Below are 23,658 nucleotides of genomic sequence, written 5' to 3' on the forward strand. Positions count from 1 at the left end.
ATAAGTTTGTACGTTTCTCGAAAATTATTATCATAAAATAAAAGTTTTATTTGTTCAGGTTTAAATGTTTAGGTTGTTTGTATCTAAAATTGAGCTTTCGAGTAACTTTGAATTCATCATAATTGACTTCTAGTTAAAGGACGTTATTCAAAAACTTAACAGTGTAAAAATTTGTGGAAAGGGATCAAAATTGAATAGAATCAATAATCAAGAAAGATTCTAATTGTCAATTTTATCATTCGCTAACAATCTCAGCGCTTAAACTAGAGCAAGTTTGTAATTAGTCAATTGAATATGTTTTTAGTCTAGTGTATCATCATCATTATCATCTTTATTTTTGTATTAATTATGAAGACTCTAGAAACGTTTCATTTTTAATGTTATTGTGCTCGGTCGTGTCTTGAATACAACCCTCTAATTTTTGTACTCGGCCCATACTCGTGATACCGCATGCAAAAGCTAAGGATCGATTTTCGGGACCACCAACAAACTACAGACCTACAATTAATTATCAAAGAGGTCCGACGCATTATCCTTATCGATAGCACAACCTGCAACTAACGATACCGAATCAAATGTCCGTTGAATGTTCGTTTACTGATACATGCGTGGGGTGTCGTGCTCGACTCGGTATCGGTCATCCCTAATACCCAGACCTTCAATATAATCCAGTTAAGTAATCGGACTTTACACCGAGACCGGAGTTTTTTTTTTATCACGCCATTAACGTTGGCAATAACGCTTCATTTCAGGGCAGTTCTCGTCTCTGTTAATTGAAGCACTCGTTCATTTTATGATGTGTCTCAAGTTCAGATTTTAAAACCGCAAAAACAAGTAACTAGGAAAAAATGAATACAGTGGTAGATTGTTCTTAGTGCAGCTGTGAAATTTGAACTAACATGTTCACAAATCCGTGAATCACAACAATATGGCTAACAAATTCTTCGGTTTCGTGATTTCCTGCCTGTTGGGTTTATCAATCACCGCTTTCGTGAGCGGTGACTCGTTCAATTGTAAGTAAAAATCAAGTAGATTAATTTTTGATTGTAAAATTAGTGGTATATGGTGGTATTCAAAGCGTCACTTTTGCGAAGCGTCGAATTCGTAGCAAAGCCTTGGTATTACATTCCTGTAGTGGAATTTGACCTTCTGTTTCAACAGACCTCGCTGCCGATTCAGAGTGTACAGAACCATTGTATGGCTGGTGCTACGATTCTACTGACGCTACGAATCCTTCCAGGTCGGGGCTCGAACATACGACGACTGGTTTGTAAGACCAGTGCCCTATGCATTGAACCGCCAACCCGGGACAATTGGAATTCGTTAGCAATGAATTACCTCTAACATTGGTATATCCGAACTATGTAATCAGCCCCTGGAAGGACTGAATATAAAGATCAGAAAAATATATCTAAGCTCGATCACACGCACGGCTGTGTGTATTCGCATTCATCACATAAAATTCAGACTGTTAGATGACTGAAAAGGTTACAATATTTTACATACATTTAAGGGAAAAACTAGCGTGCCTATAACCAGAGTGACGACTTCTCATCCGTAATGTTGGCAACAATTCAACACATTTAATCCGAAATGTTGGCAGTGTCGTTAGCTTTACATTGCAATTGAAAGGTCGTTTGCTCTTTTGAAACTGGAAGCTGTCATTTCAAATTAACAGCTGTCGTCACTCTGGTTACTGGCACTCTACACTCTTATCAGCCGCTACCTAATTTTGGGTCAGATCCTACCTAAAATCGACTGAAGGTAAATGTAATTTTACCCAAAATGTTATGCCATAACAAAGCACTACCCATTTTGTACGATCAAGTGAAAGTTTGAGTAGATAACGAACTAATTTTGGATAGCTTATAGAAGAGCTCGACAATGAGTGATTTCTTCTCAAAAATGGGTAAATATAATTTTCAATGTAGAAAAAAGTAGTGGAAGAGAGAAAGAGAGACAAAAATACTGCTCTCTCCTGTAAATTCTACGCTTTGAATAAAAGACCTTACAAGCCAGTTGTCGTATGTTCGAGCCCGAACATCCTGCAAGGATTCTTCGTGTCAATAGAATCGTAGCCAGGGCTAATAAAAGTCATTTTCATTGACTAAAAAATAGAAGCAAATTACAAGAAATTACTGCCATTCTCAGCTTCGCTTGCAAACTATGAGAATGAAATCCATGTCCAGTCAATGACATAAGCGGGACAGTAGTTTCAAAATTGTGTTTTTTCTTTCATTTATCCTTTCAGTCATTTGCAATTTTCAGTGAAAATCCCATAGTATGCAGCGTCGATATTCAACCAAAGCTGTGAGAATAGAAAATGACAGAAAAAAGTTTCACAATAACTTTTACCTGTTGGTGCTCGAATTTGTAGTAGTTTTGGTTTCCAAAGAGGTTCTGGGATGTAATTACTTCGATTTGTCACATTTTAGTCACTCTTTATAGCCCAGTGTTACAGATTTTCAATACATCGACGAAAGAATGAGAATTGAAATTCTGCCGATTCTCCCTGAAGACGATAGTTTGATTTCGTTTTGTCATAGAGGAAAGAGTGGCGTTGGCAATTATACTCTCTCTTTTTGCAATGATAATGTTTGAATGCTTTGTCTATCTTTGTTTGTTCTGGTGTCGGTCATTTACGAATGAGACAGTAAAACATTGAAAATGAGACTGTTGGAATGATTTCTTTCATTGAGAATGCGTGACAATTTTAAGCGCTGATCGTAGCACCAGCCATGGATCGCATCAATACCAACCATGCTGTACGCTACGAATCGGCTTCGAACAGAAGTTCAAATTCTACAAAAGGAATGGATGTAATACCAAGGCAAGGCTTGTTTTAAATCAATTGTAAAATAGTGTAAACTTTTATGCTCGAATATTTCGGTCACAGTAGGCGTAAATTTCAACGATTTCATCACACAAACACTTTTCACGCAGCTGTGTTGGGATCGCACTTAGCAACGAAGGTTTCAGCAAACCTAATATAAAAACCAGGTTCGAAACTGACTCGATGTTCAGTTTAACAACATTGAAACTAGTGGCGTTTTTCATTAAGAAACACTGCACAGTGGTCCGAAACGGGAAACTAGCGTGACAAAAATATTTTCACTATTAAATATTAGTTTTTTGTAGTTGGTGTCTTCACAAAAGTTGTTTGTAATCAAATGGCGCTGCTTTTGATGAAAAATGTTACTAGGGTGGTCCTCATTTAGATTGAAATCTGAAATCTAACTTTCTTAATTGAACTCAAAAATGTTATTGTTGTACAATAAACTTGTAGGAAATTTTATTTTGAGCAACTTTGCTGGAAAAAGCACTCTATAGCTTTTCATTTTATCGAGTTACATCAATTTTCCCGAATAAAAGTAGGGTGGCTCCTGAAAATTCACTTTTTTTGTTTTAACTTGTTTGTGAAACATTCTATGAAAAAGTTGTCTTTAGAAGAGTTCTTGTACTAATTGTTGCGCATAATTTTGCTCAATCAAGCTTTTTCATATGAGCTACCAGTAAAAAGTTATGATTATTTTTTCATCAAAAATTAGTCAAGCTTCAAATATCAATATTCATTAGATGCCAGATCGATAAAAATGTATCCTATGCGGTTCCTGAAAGGTCATAATATAAGTAAAAATTTAAGAGAAAATTGGAAGGGTGTTATTTTTTTAACTTATATAAATTAGTTTTAAAAATACCTTAAAAAAACTCAAAAACATTGCATAACTCTTAAACGCCTTAAGGTATCAACATACTTCTTTTAGCAGAATAATAGTATCAAATTAATTCTACAAGTGTTCCATACATTGTCCTTCCGAGAAATGAGACACTGCAGCCAAAAATAGATTGCAGAACAATTTTAATTATTTATTACCAAAATAACTACTTCAATTGAGTTTGAGCAACTTAGAATTAGAGATACTGTGTAATATGGTTATTTCAAACTAGTTGGCCATGATAAATTTCCCGTTTCGCACCATAGTGCACTGGTGGCGTTGATTGCTCTGGTTTTGCACTTTCGAGCAGAAATGCAATATTTGGACGGTGTTTCATTGCTATTTCTGCTCGAAAGTGCAAAACCAGAGCAATCCACGCCACCAGTGTTTCTCAATGAAAAACGGCATAGGTAAATTCAAATGGAAAATTATCAAATGCGGATTCGCCACACTGTTTTTGTTCATGTGCTGTCCGACCTCACTTCCAAACTAGAACAATTAAACCTAGCTTTGAGTATACGGAGCGAACGAGGCGGTTACAGGTTTGTATGCTTTGTGCCGCCGAGCCATCTTGGCTTCGGTTATGTAGCAGCACCAGATCAGTTAGGGGTAGATGGGGTAAAACGCACCCCCTAGGGAAATGTAGCTATATCTCAATTATAAAGAATAACACGGAAGAGTTTCATGCATGACTATCTTCCGTAATCATTATTTCTCAAAATTACGTACAAATACTCGCTGAATGCATTGAAAAATACATTAAATATCTTATTTTCCAAAACCCTTAAAAATTGTCTATTGAAATATATGCGGGGTAACGCCCGATCGTGGAAAACATGAAAAATATACTTTTTAAATTACGCGAAGTGACGATTATCTGAACATAGAGGCAGGATGATCTTGATCAACGGGTAAACATCCATCAAAACACCGGATTAAAGCTCATGACTACCACGGGGCAATAAGCACCCTCAGAAAGCTTCTTCTTTTTATTTAAACAAAGCTTTACATTTTTCGTTGACGAAATATTTGCCAGGTGGAAGATTGTTTACTATTACTTATTAAATTGATAACTTATGGATAATTTTTGTAAGCGAATTTTTGAGCATTTTGCCTCACACAATTCAGGTCGTTTTGCCCCCAAAAATATGAGACGATAAATTTGACGATTGTTCTAAATAGCAACAAAGAGAATTTTGATGTCGATTATTTTATTTCGTATTTGAATATTTCAGTGAAAGAAACCATCAAAATGCCGTACGGGATTAATTTCTGGCATTCAGAAGGGCCAAATTGTGTAATTCTCTAAGATATTGAACTCTGTTGTGATTTTCGCATTGTGAAAATTGCACAAAGCTAATCAAATTATCCTAGATTTGGACTACACTGATGATTTTATTTTCCGATTCACAAAGAAGTGATCTTTATAGTTCTTTAAATATCATTTGGAGCCATAAGAAGGGCTGATTTTACATAATGTTCCTCCCATTATGCTTTTTTGGTTATATTTTGCTCCAAAGCAAACGACCAGCAGCAGGATGACGTGATCGATCTTCTATGAAGAAAAACTGTGGCTCTGTGACCTGAGCGTTTGTGGCTTTATACCACCCAGAAGGTCTGCTTTCATTGCCGACTGCTCCTCCTGACGACCGAAGTCCAAATGAGAGGGCGATTTCAGCGTTTAACGCTTTATACTTGGTTTGTTATTACTGCTGTTGGTGGGAGAATCTCACCTCGATATCCAGTTTCGTCTGTAGCAATAGAAGAAATGAACGATTTTCAATCAAAGTTTACCTTTTATACTCGTAGATAATCGGAACTGATATGTGCCTGACTACCTCAAACCTGATGAATTTTACTCAGTATTTCCAAACGGTTTAGAAAACTTTGTTTTTCAGTTATTTATGGTTATATCACGCTGTTGAAAATTCAGTCACAAATTCCTGACCATATTTTCGATAGCTTGTAGAAAAAAATTAGAGGGTTGTATTCAAGACACGACCGAGCACAATAACATTAAAAATGAAACGTTTCTAGAGTCTTCATAATTAATACAAAAATAAAGATGATAATGATGATGATACACTAGACTAAAAACATATTCAATTGACTAATTACAAACTTGCTCTAGTTTAAGCGCTGAGATTGTTAGCGAATGATAAAATTGACAATTAGAATCTTTCTTGATTATTGATTCTATTCAATTTTGATCCCTTTCCACAAATTTTTACACTGTTAAGTTTTTGAATAACGTCCTTTAACTAGAAGTCAATTATGATGAATTCAAAGTTACTCGAAAGCTCAATTTTAGATACAAACAACCTAAACATTTAAACCTGAACAAATAAAACTTTTATTTTATGATAATAATTTTCGAGAAACGTACAAACTTATTAATTTTATAAACAGTTAATCGATCCAAGAAAAGATTTTATTTATTTTAACGAAAGATGTTGTACCGGTACACTCAGTAATAGCGTAATTTTATTAATCCTTCTTCAAAATCGTCAATAATCTTCGGAAAATGTCGGTAAATAATATGGCAACAATACGAGGAAGAAAGCATGTGAAACAGTCCTCATAAAATATTTAGTTACTTACATTGATTTTCGCTTTGGCATATTAGGAATATACGGAATGGATACGCAACAAAATTCCGAAATTTTGTTAATATTGTAACTTGATGTTATTAACATATGAATGAACATTGTTATAGTTACAACGCGTGTAGTCATCAGACGTTTATTGTTTTGCAGCAAATAATAATTAAACTGAAACTGGCGGTTAACCAAATTCTACGAGGGTTCCTATTCAAAGGATACATGTAAAACCGCAGGTAAACTTACTTTGAGTTTATCTTTGATAGTATATGATATTGCATCTAATTGAACTGTATATGTGAGCCTGTGGAACTCATTTATACTACTAAACCGAGGAGGCCGCTTTTAGATAAGTTTCAGAATTTAATTTTGAATCTTTTGAAGCGTTCAATTCCTGGTGGGACAACAACTTCTGCAGTAACATTGTCCCGTTTTGTTCGTATGGGAATTGAAAACACCGATCCATCAACAAATTAAAACATTTTTAGACAAATTAAAATATTTTTAAGCTTACAATATTGAAGCTTTGGAATAATTTAAATTAGGAAAATCCATTAACAAATCATCGAGCAACAAGCGCTGCAAATTAGATCCGCAAAAAATCTATCGCCGATAATTCTAAATTGGCCTGATAGTTACCAGAGAATTAAAATGAAATACTCAATTCAAACCAATTTTTCAATGGTATGTAATTGAAATATTCAAATAACGTCATCTCATAAGTTTAAGTTAAATGTTTCCGAATCGATTGGTTGTTGAATTATATAAACCCATCAACAAATGACTGAGTTATAAGCGTTCAAAATTATGACAGAAAAATATTACGCGATTAGTTTTGCATGTTTTAAATTGACACCCAGCCTCGGGAAGCGAAGTGTAAGGCATTTTTAATGGCAAAATCGACCAAAAATTTGCTAAATACAAGGGATATTTCAAAAGAATCGGTAATCACGCTGATTCGGTTCTTCAATAGCTAGATGATATATAAGATATTCAAGCGAACACGGTGTTGCGCAGACAACAGGAAATTTCACCAACACATAATGCAAAAGCGACAATCCAGCGAGCGAACGCATACACAATCCAGTAATCAGCTCACTGGACGAGCTACTTGTTTCATTCGCAGTCAAGCATCGACTAGGCAAAGAAATATTGTGCAGCCTATATTTATAGATTTCTCTTCATACTACGCATAACGTTGCGGTGTTTTTTTATGCATGACGCAAAGCCTCCTATGCCGAACAAGAAGTTGACGTCATTTCGCACAACGGGGATTGGTGGATGAAAACATAGGTCGATTCTAACCATTTTTTCAATAGTATGCTATTGAAATACTGAAACGACGTCGTCATACATGTTTAAGTTAAAAGTTTCCGAATCGATTGGTTGTTAAATTATAACAATCCATCAACAAATGACCGAGTTATTAACGTTCAAAATTATGACACAAAAAGGTTACGCGACTATTTTTGAAACTTTTAATTGACACCCGGCCCCATATAGTGAAGAGTAAGGCATTTTTAATGCCAAAATTATGCTGTTGGGTTTAGTACATCAAGAGATATTCGCGATAAAATTCTGCCCAATTTTGTACAGGGTAAATTTTGAAAAGGCTTCCCATAGTAAAGTAAGTATTCACGACAAATTTCGCCATTACCATTTCAGTGTCCCAGTATCACCGCATGCCCACGCTAACAGAATATGACGACTATGATCAATGTTTGGAAGATGTGCCCACTGGTCAAGTGGCAACCTACTGCATCGTGCGGCTGGTCCTTAAACCAGACAACGACTCTAAACTATGGCATGAGATTGAAGTGAGTTTAGCTGCCATCAGAATGTGCATAATACGATCAGACTAATCAAAGGTTATCGATTCATTGCTGATAGGAATTCTCCAATGACCAAAGACATTACAATCATCGCCATTTGCAGCATGGCGTCTGTGTGCGAGAATGTTTAAATACGGTGAATCTCTTGTCCAATGCAAGCAGGAAGGCACTCCGGGTGGAAAAGTTTGCCATCGATTATCCTGTAAGTTAAATAATTTATTATTGAAATTTTTATCAACATATGGCAAGTTTTGGTTTTCATTTCAGTACATTTACGATGTAAGCGTATTCAAAGATACGGAAACAAACCGCGAACGTTATGCGGAGTTGCTCGACATTTGCTTGAACAGCAGGCTGAATGAAACCTTTCAATTAAAGGCCTACACGGAAATTGAAGTTTGTGATAGAAGCGATGAATCCATTGAAATCGGTACTGAAATAGTGGAAACGAACGTTTTTAAAGTATTTCAGTTCTAGGATTTCTTCCAGATTGGCTTGACATGCTGTTCCTATTTGTGTGTCTGATGCTAATAGTTCTTGTCATACTCTCAAGCTGGTATGATATGAGTATTAATAAAAAGCGAGATTCAACGCATTATCAGCTACCACTCGACACAAAAAGTAAGTTTGAGAACATTTCATTTAAACCAGTCGTCTCATAGATCAATCGTAGGTTCGAGGTCCAAATTGTGCTTTGAAGATTTTTAAAATGATCCTGTACTCTAGTTTATTTATGCTCAGAATTCTTCATATATTTACAACTCAACGAAAACCATGTAGATTCCTAGAAGGTTCGTCGCTTAGAACCTTGGCTTGTAGCTAAATCCTCCCAAAATAGTGGTTTTTCATTGTATTGCACCATAAATAACAAAAGACGTTTTTGAAAACACTCAGTCTTGTTTCACTTGATGAATCGTCGTTTGGCTCTCCACAGATGCAGATAATCTACCAAATAAGATACTTAGAAGCTGGTGCGTAGGCGCTCTTATGTTACTTTATTTCAGAATGTCGTTAGATGTTTCTTCAGGACTTCCAAAATTTCAAATTCAAAATTAGCCCTCTGAAAAAGTGATTAGTTTTTTGTCATCAATATTTCTTGTTGTTTCTTACGTATTAACATTTTTTTCCTTCATGCCATGGAAAATATGATCAGCAATTTATGATAAAAATTTTAGTTGTATGAGAACTACAAATATTTCATAATTAAAATTTTCTTAAATGCACACTATCAACGAGTATCTAAGAGGAAAACTCATAACTCGTGGCGACGGTTTTGATATATTTTGTTCACTCTAGCCTGCGTAGTTGACTGAGCAGGATGTAAAGCAAATGAATCTTAACCACTTCATTTCGATTGGTTCAGATTCAGAGCTCAGTTCCAGAATCTAGTTCCAGCCTCAAGAATTTAGCTCCTGAATACAGTTTTAGAATTCGATTCCAGGTACAGAATCAAGCTCCAGAATTTTTCATCCAGGAAAATGACAATTAATATTGTGGAACATCGAAGTGATATAATTAATCGGTTCTTTTCAAAGCCTCCATCACTATTCGCAAGAAATTACTACGGTATTTACCAATCGACATTTTAGTGACATCAGGATATGAAAGTGGTATCAGATATTATAATGTTAATTACATCTGCATTTAGAAATTATTTGTATTCACGTCAATCCGGTTATGTCTCCGACATTACCCATTCTCCTCTTTTAGAGCAGACTTCGCCCTCAACCCCTTATTTAAATCTGTTCCAGATCAACTGTTGAAAAAAATGAATCTTTTAATAAGCAACCTTCATTGCTTTGTTTTAAAAAGACGAGTGGGTAATGCCATGGACATAACTAATGGACGTGAATACGATCAAAACTGACATACTTTTTTCACATTTCCGAATATAGATAACCGTTCGTGTTAGTTGATTGCGTGGATTTTACCACTTTTACTGCTTCGCTTCCGGAAACTCACTTTGTGAACGGTGCCTCAAATAAATCCGCAGTATTCTTTTTTTCCACACCAGAGCGAGCGTTACGGCGTTAAAAGCCAAAATGAAAATTACTATTTTTTTACATATTTTAAAGGAAAAATATCGAAGAAATTTTATACGAGAAATGGTGAAGGCTCTGAAAATAACCGATTAATTAAGTCACTTCATAGATCCACAATATCAATGCCGTTTTCCTCGAATGCAAGAACAGCTAAATATTCCTCCTCCTTTCAAAACTGAATGCTTCTAAAACAGAAATCGCAGGTGAAACTGAATTCTGAGCCTGGAACTATATTCCGGAACTGAATTCTTGATACTGGAACTGGAACAGAGATCTGGACCTGAACCAACCAAAATGAGGTGCTTACTTCTTACTCAGTTAATTGTGCTGGCTAGAATGAACGAAACTTACATCAAGAGTTAACCTAAAGAACGCTGAAATGAAAGGTCGCTAACTACCATCGTCACGGGTACGAGAAAGTTTAACGCCCGTTATAAGTTTTCTTCTTTGTTACTTATTGATACCATACATAATTTTAAATTATTTTTGGTTATATCGTATAACTGAAAATTCTATCACAAATTGCTGATCATATTTTCAAAAACACGTAGTAAAAATTATGGTTACACGTTAGATACAACCAGAGATACTCTCAATTAAAAACTCTTCACTCTTCCAGAGGGTCAATTTTAAAAAGGCTCAAAATATTTACGTCAAAATACAACAAACAATATTATAGTTGATTTTTAGGAGATTCACATATTCAGTAGAGGAAAACTGCATAATTTTTTGGGAATATTTCAATGGTCCTAAAACCAACCGGTTTGTGGAATCTTTTGAGTAAGGGAGAGTGTTCGGTTACCGGCACCCTTTTATTTTAAACTTATAACTTCTGACTAAGTGCACATCATACCGATCAACGGAAAGCTAAAGTCCCTAGCTAACAACTGATTGAGAATTATCAATCATTATTATCAATTTAGTAAAGTGATAAGTTTTTGCTATTTCAATTATTCAGGGACTGAAACTGAATTAAATAACTAAATTTGAAATATAGAAAAACCTCAGAATTGCAAAATTCTGGTTCGAAATTCTATCCCTGTTTTCCGAATCCAGAGATTCTGGAACAGAATTCTAAACTTGAATTCCAAAATCTAGTCCCAAAATTAGTTCTAGCATGCAGTTCTAGCTTCTGAATTCTTGGAATTGAACTCTTAACTCTTCGGTTGCCGGTTCCAGAAAAAAGTGTTCAAAAATCCCAAAATGGAAATTACTTTACTTTGTTTTTTTCGAAAACTGTTCGACTACTTTTCATCAACTCAGATTCAAATGAAAGATTTTATCATCCCATACATTACTATGTAATGTTATATGGATCCGGCTTTCGGTTTTGGAATTATTTGGTGAAAAATATTGGTAACTATACAAATAAATGCGAAAATTCTGAGAAACCGTACTAAAACTTTCCTAATATGTAAATTGTTTTAGTTGATTACCAAACTAAGTGGTTTTGGCTATACTAGGTTCTCAGATTCGGGTTCCAAAATTACCGGAAGTACTGGCCAAAAGAATGTATAAAGACTGTCCCAGAAAGTATGGACGCAACCAAAAACCGCTGCCATTTCGCAATGGTTCAGAATCTGTCAATCTTTATGGCTGCGTCCTATTGTTTACACTCTTCTCTAACCACTTTTGCCGTTGTTTGTTAGTTTTCATTTGTTTGTTTCGAAATGCGTGGACTTTCAGCAGAACAACGCCGAAAAATTGTGTACAAATGGTGCACAGAACGCGGACTGTCACTGATACCGTTTTCGTTTTTGAACCTACCCGCATACGCATGGCTGCCAGACGGCTGACTAAACGCTGCCAGCTGGTAAAATATGGCTGGCAGACATTCTGGTGACCGACTGGCTCACCGCTGCCAGATATACAACTCAAACGATACAACCTTATCCACCAAGATTTTTCCACATTGAAATCTTTGACATTTTCAGCAAAGGTGAGAAGATGAAGACGCTCGGCTAACTTAGATACAGGCGACTTTGTTTTGTCAAATTGGATTTGACAACCGTCACTGAATCAATTTTGGTAGCCGTCTGGTGGCCATGGCTGCCCAGGTAGCAAAAACGCTATGCGGGTAGACGCGGGCTACTCTGACTCCGAGTAAAACGAACACGTGGTACGCGCCCTAAACAACAACTCATGAAAAAAAAAAGAAAAAATAAACAAACTCGGCTAGATGCGTGGTGCGACCCGAGAAAATTTTCAGAGCGAAACTACGCGATTGGAGTCCGATCTAGAGCGACCTCAGGTTGATAAAACAAACATATCAAACGTTTTTTGGGCGACTCTGGGTCAGCTTTCGGGCTGCTCTGATCAATAAACGAAAACGGTATGAGAAAGATAGCAAAAATTGAAGGAGTAAGTGAAAAAGCCGTGCGAGCAAAAGAAGGAGATTTCAGTTCGGGATGTGGCCAAAAAAGTGGGCACTTCGAAGTCAAATGATCTTCGTGCTAAAGAACGTTTGAATCTTCGAACCTATAATAAGCAGAAACAACCAAAACGTAGTCCGAAACAAAAGCATCGATCAGGCCGAGGGTTCGAAAGCTGTACAATACGATTCTTGCTGGAAATTTGAACTGCATAATCATGGACGACGAAACCTACGTGAAACTCGATTACAAATCCTTGCTGGGACCACAATATTATACGGTGCGAGAGGGCCAGTGTTAAACCAGTCCGAGACATCGATTGAGATCGAAAAATTTGATAATAAAGCTAAGTGGTAAGAAAGGTAAGTCTGGCAAGCAATTTGTAGCTGCGTCAAGATTTCGAAACCCTTCATCACCACTGCTTCAATGAACAGCGAAATATACATCAAAGAATGTTTACAAAAACGACTTCTACCCATGATTCGAAGCCACAAGAATCCTGTTGTTTTCTGGCCAGATCTTGCTTCTTGCCACTACTCGAAATCAACGGTAGAATGGTATACTACCAAAACTGTCACTTTCGTCCCAAAAGACATGAATCCTCCGAATTGCCCATAACTTCGACCAATTGAGGAATTTTGGGCATTAACGAAGGCACATCTTAGGAAACATGTCTCGGCAGCCGAAACCATTCAACAGTTCGAAAAAGATTGGAAAAAAGTGTCAAAACTTGTCGCCAAGAAGTCTGTACGGAATTTAATGAGGAACGTTCGCAAGAAGGTGCGTCAGCTAGTCTACAATGGATAATTAGCAAATGTTGAGAATAATATTCTGTTGTTGTAGCCTAATATTATCAGTATATCGAATAAAATTTAAATATCTAACACTTGTGAATTATTTACAGCGAAATCAAAGTGCGTCCATACTTTCTGGGACAGTCTTTAAATAAAATTGTGTGAGAAACCGTCGTGGGCAGAATGTGACAACTACTCGTAACTTTACTTTTGCCGGTTCGGACAGTAAATGGCAAACGACCTTTGCCTTTACTTTCTGACATATCAGAGACTCGGATAACTCGTATCGCTAAGATGCCTAAGTTCGACTCCTCTGGTAGAAGGTAAAAGTTTAGATACGAGAAGCCTTCTGCTTACTTAAATGACCCTTGTCACGTCTCACTTTTCCGCACTTTATTCTTCACATCCTTGCTCTTCCTTGAGTACTATGGCTCTATGATTTCATATTCTTTCTCCTCTTATAATCTCTAGTTAGTTTGATATCGTTAAAAAACCGAAAAAAATTAAATAAAATGTACCGATGAAAGTGTCCGATTTGGGGAGGGGCGTACCCCCCTTCTGGGTGCCTGCATCGGGACCGATATGTGGGGTACGAGAAAGAGCTCTCCTCAGTTTCCAAAAATTTGAGAAAACTTAACTTTTGAGTTCTTTATAGTTATCTCACAAATTCGAAAAATTGAATCACAAATTGAAAGAACTATGATGTTTCGTGTTTAGTACTACTCGAGATATTAGCATTAACATTATGTTAGCACTAGAAACCGCCCGTGTGTTGCTACTCCGTTATTGATCAGAACCAATTAGGCTGGCAACATGTTTTTTTCTGAAACAACTTGCTTGGGAATAGAACGTAGTTCCACATTGTGTAAGCTGCATTGATCCCTGCATGCTGGTCAATACCGACGCCGTCCACGTCCGAATGCAAATCTACTTGGGAAGGAAGGATTGTTAGTTCAGTGCATATTGCTGCTAGAAACCGAGGAATCCTCTGTATTTCCACATGCATCGAAGGAAGGGGTTGTTTGTTATTCTATTTAAAAAAAACTATTATCATGTGTTTATTGTTCTGGGTAGCCGGTTACCGAGAATACGTTGCAATGTTATCGCGTTTTGTACTAATATGCGCTTCCTACTAAAATACGAACTTGCTTCCGAAACTCGCAAAACTCCGGACAACCGACTGTCGAGAGGTTCGCTATCAATTCATACATTTAATTCATAAGGAACAATCTCACCAGTATCCTGCTTCTCCTATTTGCATTGCTGTTGACAAAATAAAAAAAATTAAAAAAACACTCGCGCATGGGTTTGCTGCAGACCAGTTTTAGATTTTTGGCCTGAATCACACGATTGACTTGTAAATTTTCACACATTCCACTTAAATCTGATAACAAAAATTTGATAAAACCGACAATGATATGCAGATGGCGCTTCGATCGCTAGACATAGTTTCATTTTGGGCGGAAAATTCACAGCAACCGTCGGTTGAACATTTATTAGTTTCGCAAATCAGGATTATTCCATGAATAACACTTTTAACACTTTCCACTACACAGATAGAAACATTTTGTGAATTTACATCAATTTTCATGCACATATTTGGAGCAGACAATTGAATTGAAAGATACTTTATAATTCTTCATTTTTCAATATACTTTGAAAGCTATACTAAGTGTGTTTTGAAACATACAGTCCTGTTTATTGATAAATCGATGCATTTGAATTGAATTTTACATCCATCATGGTTTCAAATCAAATTCTCGAATCAACTGATGTATATTTCAATTAAATTATGTCACAGTTGCACTATCACTCAAACTAACTGTTTCGATTGATTACTTTACTATAAGTTGAAATTAGACTGTTTTGAGAGCAACATTTAGGCTCAGGGATATTCACGATTCTTCCACTAGGCGAATTTTGAAAAGATGCCCCATAGTAAAGTAAGACTCACTCCCTTTAAAAAAAAAAACAAAAAATAATTCAATGTCATCACCTGGCATACTACTAACATCCTACAATATTATTATGCCAACCTTTTTTATAGTAAATTGAACCATATTTTTTAGGAAAAATGTTATACGCATCGTTTTCGATTCTTCGCAACTGGTACAAACTGACCGCTCGTTCCCAGAATCAATTGATCAAGGAGCTCCGATTCCTGCAAGCTATTCGTTTCCTTACAATGCACCTCGTAATAATGGGTCATGCGGCACTTTTATTTGCGGTTATTCCCAAGCAAAATACGGCTAAGATGGAAATGGTATCCTAATACCGAACATACTTATAGTACCATAACTAATATCTATTGCTCGATCGATGCCCACAGACTTACCACAACATTGGAACAATGATCCTAACCGGTGGAGTACAAATCACACAAACCTTTTTCTTCATCAGCGGCTTACTGCTGACAATCCACGTTATGTCCTACGCTGACACTAGCAACTCGGGAAAACTTGGGTTTCCATTTCTAATGAAAATTGTCTTATATCGCTACATTCGTCTAACGCCTGCGTACGCCTTCGTGATTTTACTACATGCCACTTGGCTTTCGAAACTGCTGGATGGACCATTATGGAAACTTGGGTCGGAAATCGAGAGGACCTTCTGCCGGAGGAATTGGTGGACCAATTTGCTGTACATCAACAATTACGTCAATGCAAATCAACCAGTAAATACATTTTGACTAAATTGTTGCAATTCAGTAGACTTACACTATTTTTAACTTCACAGTGTGTTCAGCATGGATGGTACCTGGGATGTGACTATCAATTATTCATTGTTGGAAGCTTGCTACTGATACTGATCAACAGGTTCCGTAGGTTCCTGGTTCCAATAGTAGTGGTTACCGCGATCGGATCGTACGTCCTTCCTGCTTTGTTCATCTACTATCAAAAACTAGAAGCAGTATTCGTGATAACACTCGAGTAAATTTTCAATCGTATTCCATATTTCAACCTCAAAGTTATAATATTTTGACAGATCTCAACGATTTACCATGTTGTTCGACGATTTATATTTGAAATCTTACATACCGCTGCATGTCAACACAGGAAACTTCCTTGCCGGAATTGTGACCGGCTTAATCTACATTCATTTGCAAAAGAAGGCTATTGATCCTGTTCTGAAAAAGGTTAGTACAAATATTTGATAGAAAAAATTGCAGATTCTAATCGATCAAATTTCATTACAGTGGTTTTGCATTATTTGGTATCTTGTCTTTCCAATGGCAATAGTCAGTTTTCTTCTGAACTACATTTTTTACGTGTATGACTTTGAGAAACCATCTCTGTGGATGGCAGTCTACTTTCCAGTGATGAAACATTCATGGGGTATTTTCTGTGGTATTTTTTTCATCGGAATTACTCACGGAATACAGCCGGTACTGAAACGGATCTTTGATTTTCGAATTTTCGAGCCTCTGGGACGAATGACCTATTCCGCCTATTTGGCTCACGTATTCGTGATGCGATTGATAGTTTTGAGTATCCGATCTCCGATTCATTTCAGTGTGCTTGGAATGGTACGTTACTGTTTGTGTATTAGTTAGAACAACCCATTATATTTGATTTTTATTCATTTTTAGACAACGATCCACTTTGCCGCCGTAGCATTTTCCTATCTCATGGCAATACTACTATGCTTAACTCTAGAAGCACCGGTTGCGTCGTTGCAGAAGCAGTTTTTGAATTCGGTGAGAGCTACACAAAACGAATAAATTCTAAAAAAAATTAAGCGAATGAACAAACTTGATTACATGAACTCTTTAGTTACATTTGAGTGAAATTACAAAAAAAAATCCAAAATTCAATTTATGAGATATCCCCAGTATAAAAACGACCGTAGTAGGCGTGTGCGTTGGACGTGAATTTTTTTAATGCAAAATGTCTTGGAAATGCATAACACCAGATCTCGACTTTTCATGCATTTCTAAAACAAAACAAGAAAACCAATCCGCGTAAAAAAAATCCGCGTGACTTCGGTTTTGGGTTTGGTTTGAGACGACGAGAAAATGTTTGTGGCTTTTAAAAAGCATTGATACTTTGGAAATTGTATTCCATTACTCTTCCAAGTTAAAAGGTTCACGACTCCTAGTCCCATTCAATGCAAGTAGCAAAAATTTAACACAGAAATACTCGTGTTGTAGTACACCAATATTGCCGGCAACATTACCAAAATTAAGTGTTTTTTAATGAAAAAGTTGAAAATATTCAAAAAAATATATCGTCTTCGCATCACGCCGACTTTATCGATGAGACTGAAATGCAAGTTAAGACAGTAAACGTGAAATATATATTTCATCACTTGTGCATCGCAACCGCCTGTATGTTATGCAACCTTCTGAAAAGTTTGCTATGAAACTTAACAACCCTCTTAGAAAAAAACGTTCAACGGTGGTCCTTCATTGGTCCAATACGTTAGATCATTGGTCCAATGAAAGTCCAATCAAACGTTCAACGGGAGGCCAACACGGGGCCTTCGTTTGCCGATTTTGAAACAGACCGTTGTACCGAATGCCATTTTTTTCATTCAACAAACCCGGCAGACAGAGGTCCATTCTTGATCCATTTTTAATATGAGGAGTTGGGGCCCCGTTGGACTAGTTTCACTGCCGAATTTCTGAAGTTTTTTCCACTTATTTTTTTAAACTAACACTACATAGCTGTATAATACTTCTACTTCACGTAGAATAACAATAAATTTTCTTTCTATGTAAAGGTAACACTTAATTTTCACACTATTTTTGCAAGAGGAAAAACAACAACAAACCGTTCCAGCAAACCGAACGAATATTTCGTGCAATATGTCGTTCAACAAGCGCTCATAGACCAACAAAATAAAACGGCCTGCTGAGAGGGTGAATTTGTGTTAAAAATCTGCCCAAATTTATGCCAAAAATTATCTCAATGAAAAAATATGTTTATGAGACTGTTTGAATGGCAAGAGAAAGGCATTATCAATGCCCTAGGTGGATGAGGAAAAGATTTTTCAAGAATAAGGAGAAATCATGGTATAAAAGCAGTGTAGACCGGTTGGTAAGCCGTTAGAACAATTATATTGCTCTTATTGAATATTGGGCACGTAAGGGCATTCATTGGGCACGTAAGCGCATATTCAGCAACATTTTAGAAGTCGAATGTATCAGCAATAATACATTTGAACTTGATCATTGGCATAATCTGAAAATTTCAAATTTATCAAATTTGATCAGTTTTCTAATAGTAGCTTTCAATTTTAAATGAAGACTGTTGAAATCGTTTCTTTAATCCTCGAGACAATTGAGCATATGAGGAAGTGCGATTTGTCCGTCTCGTCACTTCTGTGATCGTTGATCCATAGCCCAATATTAGCTTTTAAACGTGTCTAAGGTTGTTGAAAACGGTTTAGCCGAAAAAATGTACAGATAGAAAGAGAAAGTGATATCTTCGAAACCGAAGGTATCTGCAATTCATTTTACGAATTTGATTAACGGTTTAGCAGCATCTTTCAAACTAACCTAAACTGCTTACAATCGCTTCCGCCATTTTCGAGAAATTGAGCGGAGAGAAAATTAATGCGGTTTGTCGGTTACGGCACTTATAGCATTATATCTTCGGAACCGGAAACGATAGTCAATCGATTTTAAAACTTGATTCATAACTAACAGTAGCTTCTAAACAAGCCCAAGTTTCTAGAAAATGGTTCAGCTATCTCCGAGAAAAAAAAGTTCGTTTTATTGATTACGTCACTTGTACCACTTGTACCAGCCAAGCGGAGAGAAAAATCATTGGAGGGTGCACAAATACACTCATATGTACACACAGAGAAATTTTCAATCTCGTCGAGCAGAATCGAATGGTATACAGCAGTAAGGGTTTCCGGAGCTTCGAAAAGTCGAATTTTCCAGCAATTCCATTACCTTTTAAATAGAGTTAGGTAAATCACAGAAAACAGATATGCAGGCTCGCATATAAACTTTTCTCAAGCAGTGTAGCGAATACTTGCAGATGTTACCGCGATCGACACTATTTTGGGTGCTACATTCACTTCACAAAGAATGTTGGTTAAAATGACTATTACATTTTTGTTTTATTCCGATCGAATTCACGTCTTTTACACTTAAGTTGCTGTCAGAGTGAACGCGGAACGCGGACTGAAGCGAAGCTATTCAATGCGATGTACTGTTTTCGCATCGCATTCACTCTGACAGGTTTGCTTTGATCAAATACAACTAGCTCGTACGCGCGTGACGCTTTCACTCTGACAGCAACCTCAGGGAAATCGTGTGAGAGGTATTCAAATTGTTGTAGTTGGAAGATTTTACTAAGCAGGCAAACTTTGCTATCATTCCAGAAAACTTTTGAAATCTCGCGGCGAACAGTTGAGTTGGGGGCAGTAGTGATTTTTAAAGGTTATCTAATCTGAAATTTACTCAGGATTTTTCAAAAAAAAAATTCGTGACTGTATAAGGCAACGGCTTCCTATTTAAATAATATAATTAAATTAATTTCACGGATACCAAAAAAAGCTTGTAGATTATAATTTAAAGTAAAACAACAAACATTTTTTGTGACATTTTGACAAAACTTGGCAACCATGCGATACGAAATGAGATGAAAACAAAGCGCAATCAATTGAATTAAGAGAAAATTTTCATCTCATATAGACTTTTATTACTTGCCGGGTGATTTTAGAAGTATTTAATCGTTAATTTAACAAGTGAAAAGTGAACATTACTAGCTGTGAAGTCATCCAACATTCAATAATGGTGTTATTATGTGAAATAGTGATCATGTTTTGAGACGAATCAATTGGTAAATATTCAGAAATATGGCGAACTGTAAAACTTGAGACGAAAATGTTTTTTTTAATCGAAAAGTGATTTTTTTTAATTGGAAAAAAGAATTGATAAAGAATTTAATACCATTTTTTTAATTGGAAAAGTGTGACAATAACTTAAATAAACATTTTAAAACATTTCACAGTTTGGTTCAGCTACGTTGTAAGATATGATTCATGTTCAAAGTTATTAGATGAAGGGATGAGACAAAAATAGGAGCTCAAATGAATTAGGGAGCTGTTATCTGTGGTATAATGCTTCAGTCTCAGCGATGACCTCATCATTCGATACAAATCTCTTTCCAGCAAGCTTATGTGGATAAAATTGAAAAGCAGGGTATGAGGCCATGAAACCATATATTTAAACTGGTTTTGCAGTCTTTGTGAAAATCGAAAGATTTTTCATAAATTTTTCTCATTTAACACTTTAAATTACTCCAGAACTGGAAGTTGATCAAAATAAAATGCATTGACAAGCCTTCAAACTGCAAGATCTTTCATTGGGATCTAGGCTTGTGGAAATAACTCCAGCGGTTTCTGAACAAATCGTGCGCACTTAATTTTCTACCATGTATGTTCGGAACCGGATAGAGCTCAATGGCAGGCTTTAGAATTAAGAAATTCATCAGCGGTTTCTGAGAGGAAATCAAGTGAATTTTGTTAAAATGTACTGCACATTATGTTCCGTTACTCCGAAACCGGAAGTTGAATCTGAATGAAATTCAGTAGCAGCCCTCGAGACTGCAACTGACCTTTCATTTGAATTTATAACTGTGAGAAGCGGTCGAACAATATCTAAAATATATCGAGTGCAGTTTTTTCATGTTTTTACCTTTTTTTATATATATAAAAATAGGTATAGAATTCGCTCAAACTTTCGAAAAATTTTCCAAGGCCCGGAGGGCCGAATGTCATATACCAATCGATTCAGCTCGACGAACTGAGCAAATGTCCGTGTGTGTGTATGTGTGTTGTCAACTAAGAGGTCGAGATCTCAGAGATGGCTGGACCGCTTTTGATCAAACTAGTCTCAAATGAAAGGTCTCCCCGTCACCCAGAACGCCATTGAATGGTTTTGAGAACGGATGTTTACTTTTTGAGTTATACGAAGTTTTATGTCAAAATTTTTAGTTTTTTGACAGTATCTGTCACATTTGACCTTGAAAACAGAATATGTTTTTAGACTTAGATTCGGCACGGTAATAGCTATCCAACAAGCCATAGATTGTTAAAATCCGTCCGTTTTTAACGGAGATATCGATATTTTTGTGTAAGCCTTATTCCAGTAGTAGGAGTTTTGAGCACTGTATGAAAAAGCAATGCTTGGGAGCAACGGGAAACACGATTTTTTATACTGTTACATATAATTGTTTCTAATTACCAAAAAGACAGTGTACAGCATCCTTTTTCATGACAATTTGCCTCGGACCAATTTTAGCACGGTTCATTTTTGGCAACATAATCTTTCGAATTTGGCATATGTAAACCAGATGATATCAGCATTATCTAGTTGGAAGTAATTCCATAATTATATTGATTTAAGCTACTTACAGCAAAAAATGCTGGAAGAACATGACTTCCATATACCATACGACTCAGTTCGTCGAGATCAGCAAATGCGTGTGTGACAAATAATTTCACTCAATTTTCTCGGAGATGGCTAAGCTGTTTTCTACAAACTCAGATTCATATGAAAATTCGTATACTCCCAAACAAGGTTCCTGAATTACGTTTGGATCCGACTTCTGATTGCGGAACCACAGGATAACATGTGAAACGAAATTAAAATAATGCAATTAATTTTTCTCGTAGATGGCTGAACCGATCTAAGATTCAAATGGAATCTAAAAATCATCTATGATTCAAATGAGAGGTCTTAAAATCCTATAAAACATCTTACTTTTTAGTCAGATCCGACTTCTGGTTTGGAAGATACAGGGTGATTAGTATAAAAAGGTCCATTTAACATAAATTAATCAGGTTTATCGGGTTTGCAGATTTGGATAGTCGATTACCAAATAAATTTATTTCAGTTTGAGCGGTATTCGTTTTTGGATTCGGAATGTACCTCCAAATTTTAATTCGCACTACAATTTCTCAAAGATGTCTACACACTCCTCAGGTGAATTTAACTGATTTCGGCTACACCGATTTTAGAATTCCGGTTCCAGTATCGAATCGTTTCTCGAAGCTCAATCATTTTCTCAAAAAAGACCAAATCGAACTTCAAAAACAAAAATTACAGGACTTAAGGTCCCATACAAAATTGGTGAATTTTATCCGATTCTGGAATTACAGATGATGAGTTTATAATATTCATACCATATTGTTTGGCGTAATAATTTATGGCCATTCGAATCATTTTGGGCTATGCTAGTTCCTGAATACCGGCTCTGGAACTACCATAAATAATGACGAAAAACTCTAAAGTGGAATTTACTTCGACATCTCATGGAATGTTCAGTCGATTGTCACACGTTAAGATTGAAATTCGATACGATTTGCAGTTTCGGCATTACAGGGTAATGAGTGATTAAAATCTCAATTTGCCTTTTGAAACGACGATAATTAAAATAATGTCATGAGAACTAAAACACCTAAGAATATCCATGCAAAAAAGACATGCGGATTGATAAAAAAAAGGTATCATCTCACTGCAAGGTGATCAATCCGTTTTACATATTTACCCCGTTACTCCGGAACCGGAAATTTGACTTGAATAAAATTCTAATATAGGCTATGGGAGTTATGGACATTCATTATGCTTCTGAAAGTCGGTTCAGCTGAGTTTAAGGAAAACGTGTACACATTTGCGTTACATACAGATACACGCACATAGACATTTGTCGATCACGAGTAACTAAATCGCATGGTATTTCGAAAACGCTTTCTCCGGGTCTTGATTGCAAAGTCGATTTTCACAGCGCTTTTTTTTTATAGAAAGAGATTTATTTCTTAATCCAAGTAACATATTTAAAACAGGTGACTAGTTCGCAACTACAAATATGAGTATATTTTAGTTTCAACTTGTTAGTAATCAGTTCGCTCGTACATCTTGTCCAAGTCAGTCGATATAGCAAAACCGCTTACGTTCAGGACAGAAGATACCAAGTACAGTATTGTGTAGTGAACAATAGAACGACCTCGACATGAGTGAACCAAACGAACAAAAGCTACCGCCGACACGAAAGAATACAATTGCTGTTGACTTCAGGCAGTGCAAAATTCGACCTTCGATACGAGAACTTGAAGGTTTGCTTAAGGAGCAAATGCATCTTGACATTAAACGTGTGCATTTACTTCAATGCAATAAGACCAATAATGTTGTTTATATCCAGTTCTATAAAGAGGATACAATTCAATTCACAAAAGACAATAACTATGTGCACTATGAGGAGCACGAGAACATTAAGTACAACATTCCAGTATATATGGAAGATAGTGCTATAGAAATGCGTGTGCATCTTCCCCCAAGCAACT

At 36.3% G+C, this 23,658-nt stretch overlaps 1 protein-coding gene across 1 annotated transcript; it reads left to right on the forward strand.

Moving 5' to 3' along the window:
* The first annotated feature begins 887 nt into the window (after window positions 1–887).
* On the forward strand, window positions 888–17,077 carry LOC131434247 (nose resistant to fluoxetine protein 6-like). Its single transcript, XM_058600905.1, has 11 exons — window positions 888–1,013; window positions 7,982–8,133; window positions 8,207–8,350; window positions 8,416–8,578; window positions 8,638–8,769; window positions 15,426–15,619; window positions 15,686–16,030; window positions 16,093–16,286; window positions 16,342–16,492; window positions 16,553–16,882; window positions 16,946–17,077. Exons 1-11 carry the CDS (start codon window positions 929–931, stop codon window positions 17,075–17,077), a joined length of 2,022 nt encoding a protein of 673 aa, XP_058456888.1. The 5' UTR covers window positions 888–928.
* Window positions 17,078–23,658: the final 6,581 nt, after the last annotated feature.

Source organism: Malaya genurostris, chromosome 3 (assembly GCF_030247185.1).
Source record: "Malaya genurostris strain Urasoe2022 chromosome 3, Malgen_1.1, whole genome shotgun sequence".
Classification (NCBI taxonomy): domain Eukaryota; kingdom Metazoa; phylum Arthropoda; class Insecta; order Diptera; family Culicidae; genus Malaya; species Malaya genurostris.

What these genes read in the sequence shown, in the direction of transcription:
- LOC131434247 (XM_058600905.1), top strand. Translation starts at nt 929, where the DNA reads ATGGCTAACAAATTCTTCGGTTTCGTGATTTCCTGCCTGTTGGGTTTA. An exon ending in AGTTTGCCATCGATTATCCT is followed by an intron (nt 8,351 to 8,415) that starts GTAAGTTAAATA and finishes TTTTCATTTCAG; the next exon opens with TACATTTACGATGTAAGCGT. An exon ending in ACGTCAATGCAAATCAACCA is followed by an intron (nt 16,031 to 16,092) that starts GTAAATACATTT and finishes TTAACTTCACAG; the next exon opens with TGTGTTCAGCATGGATGGTA.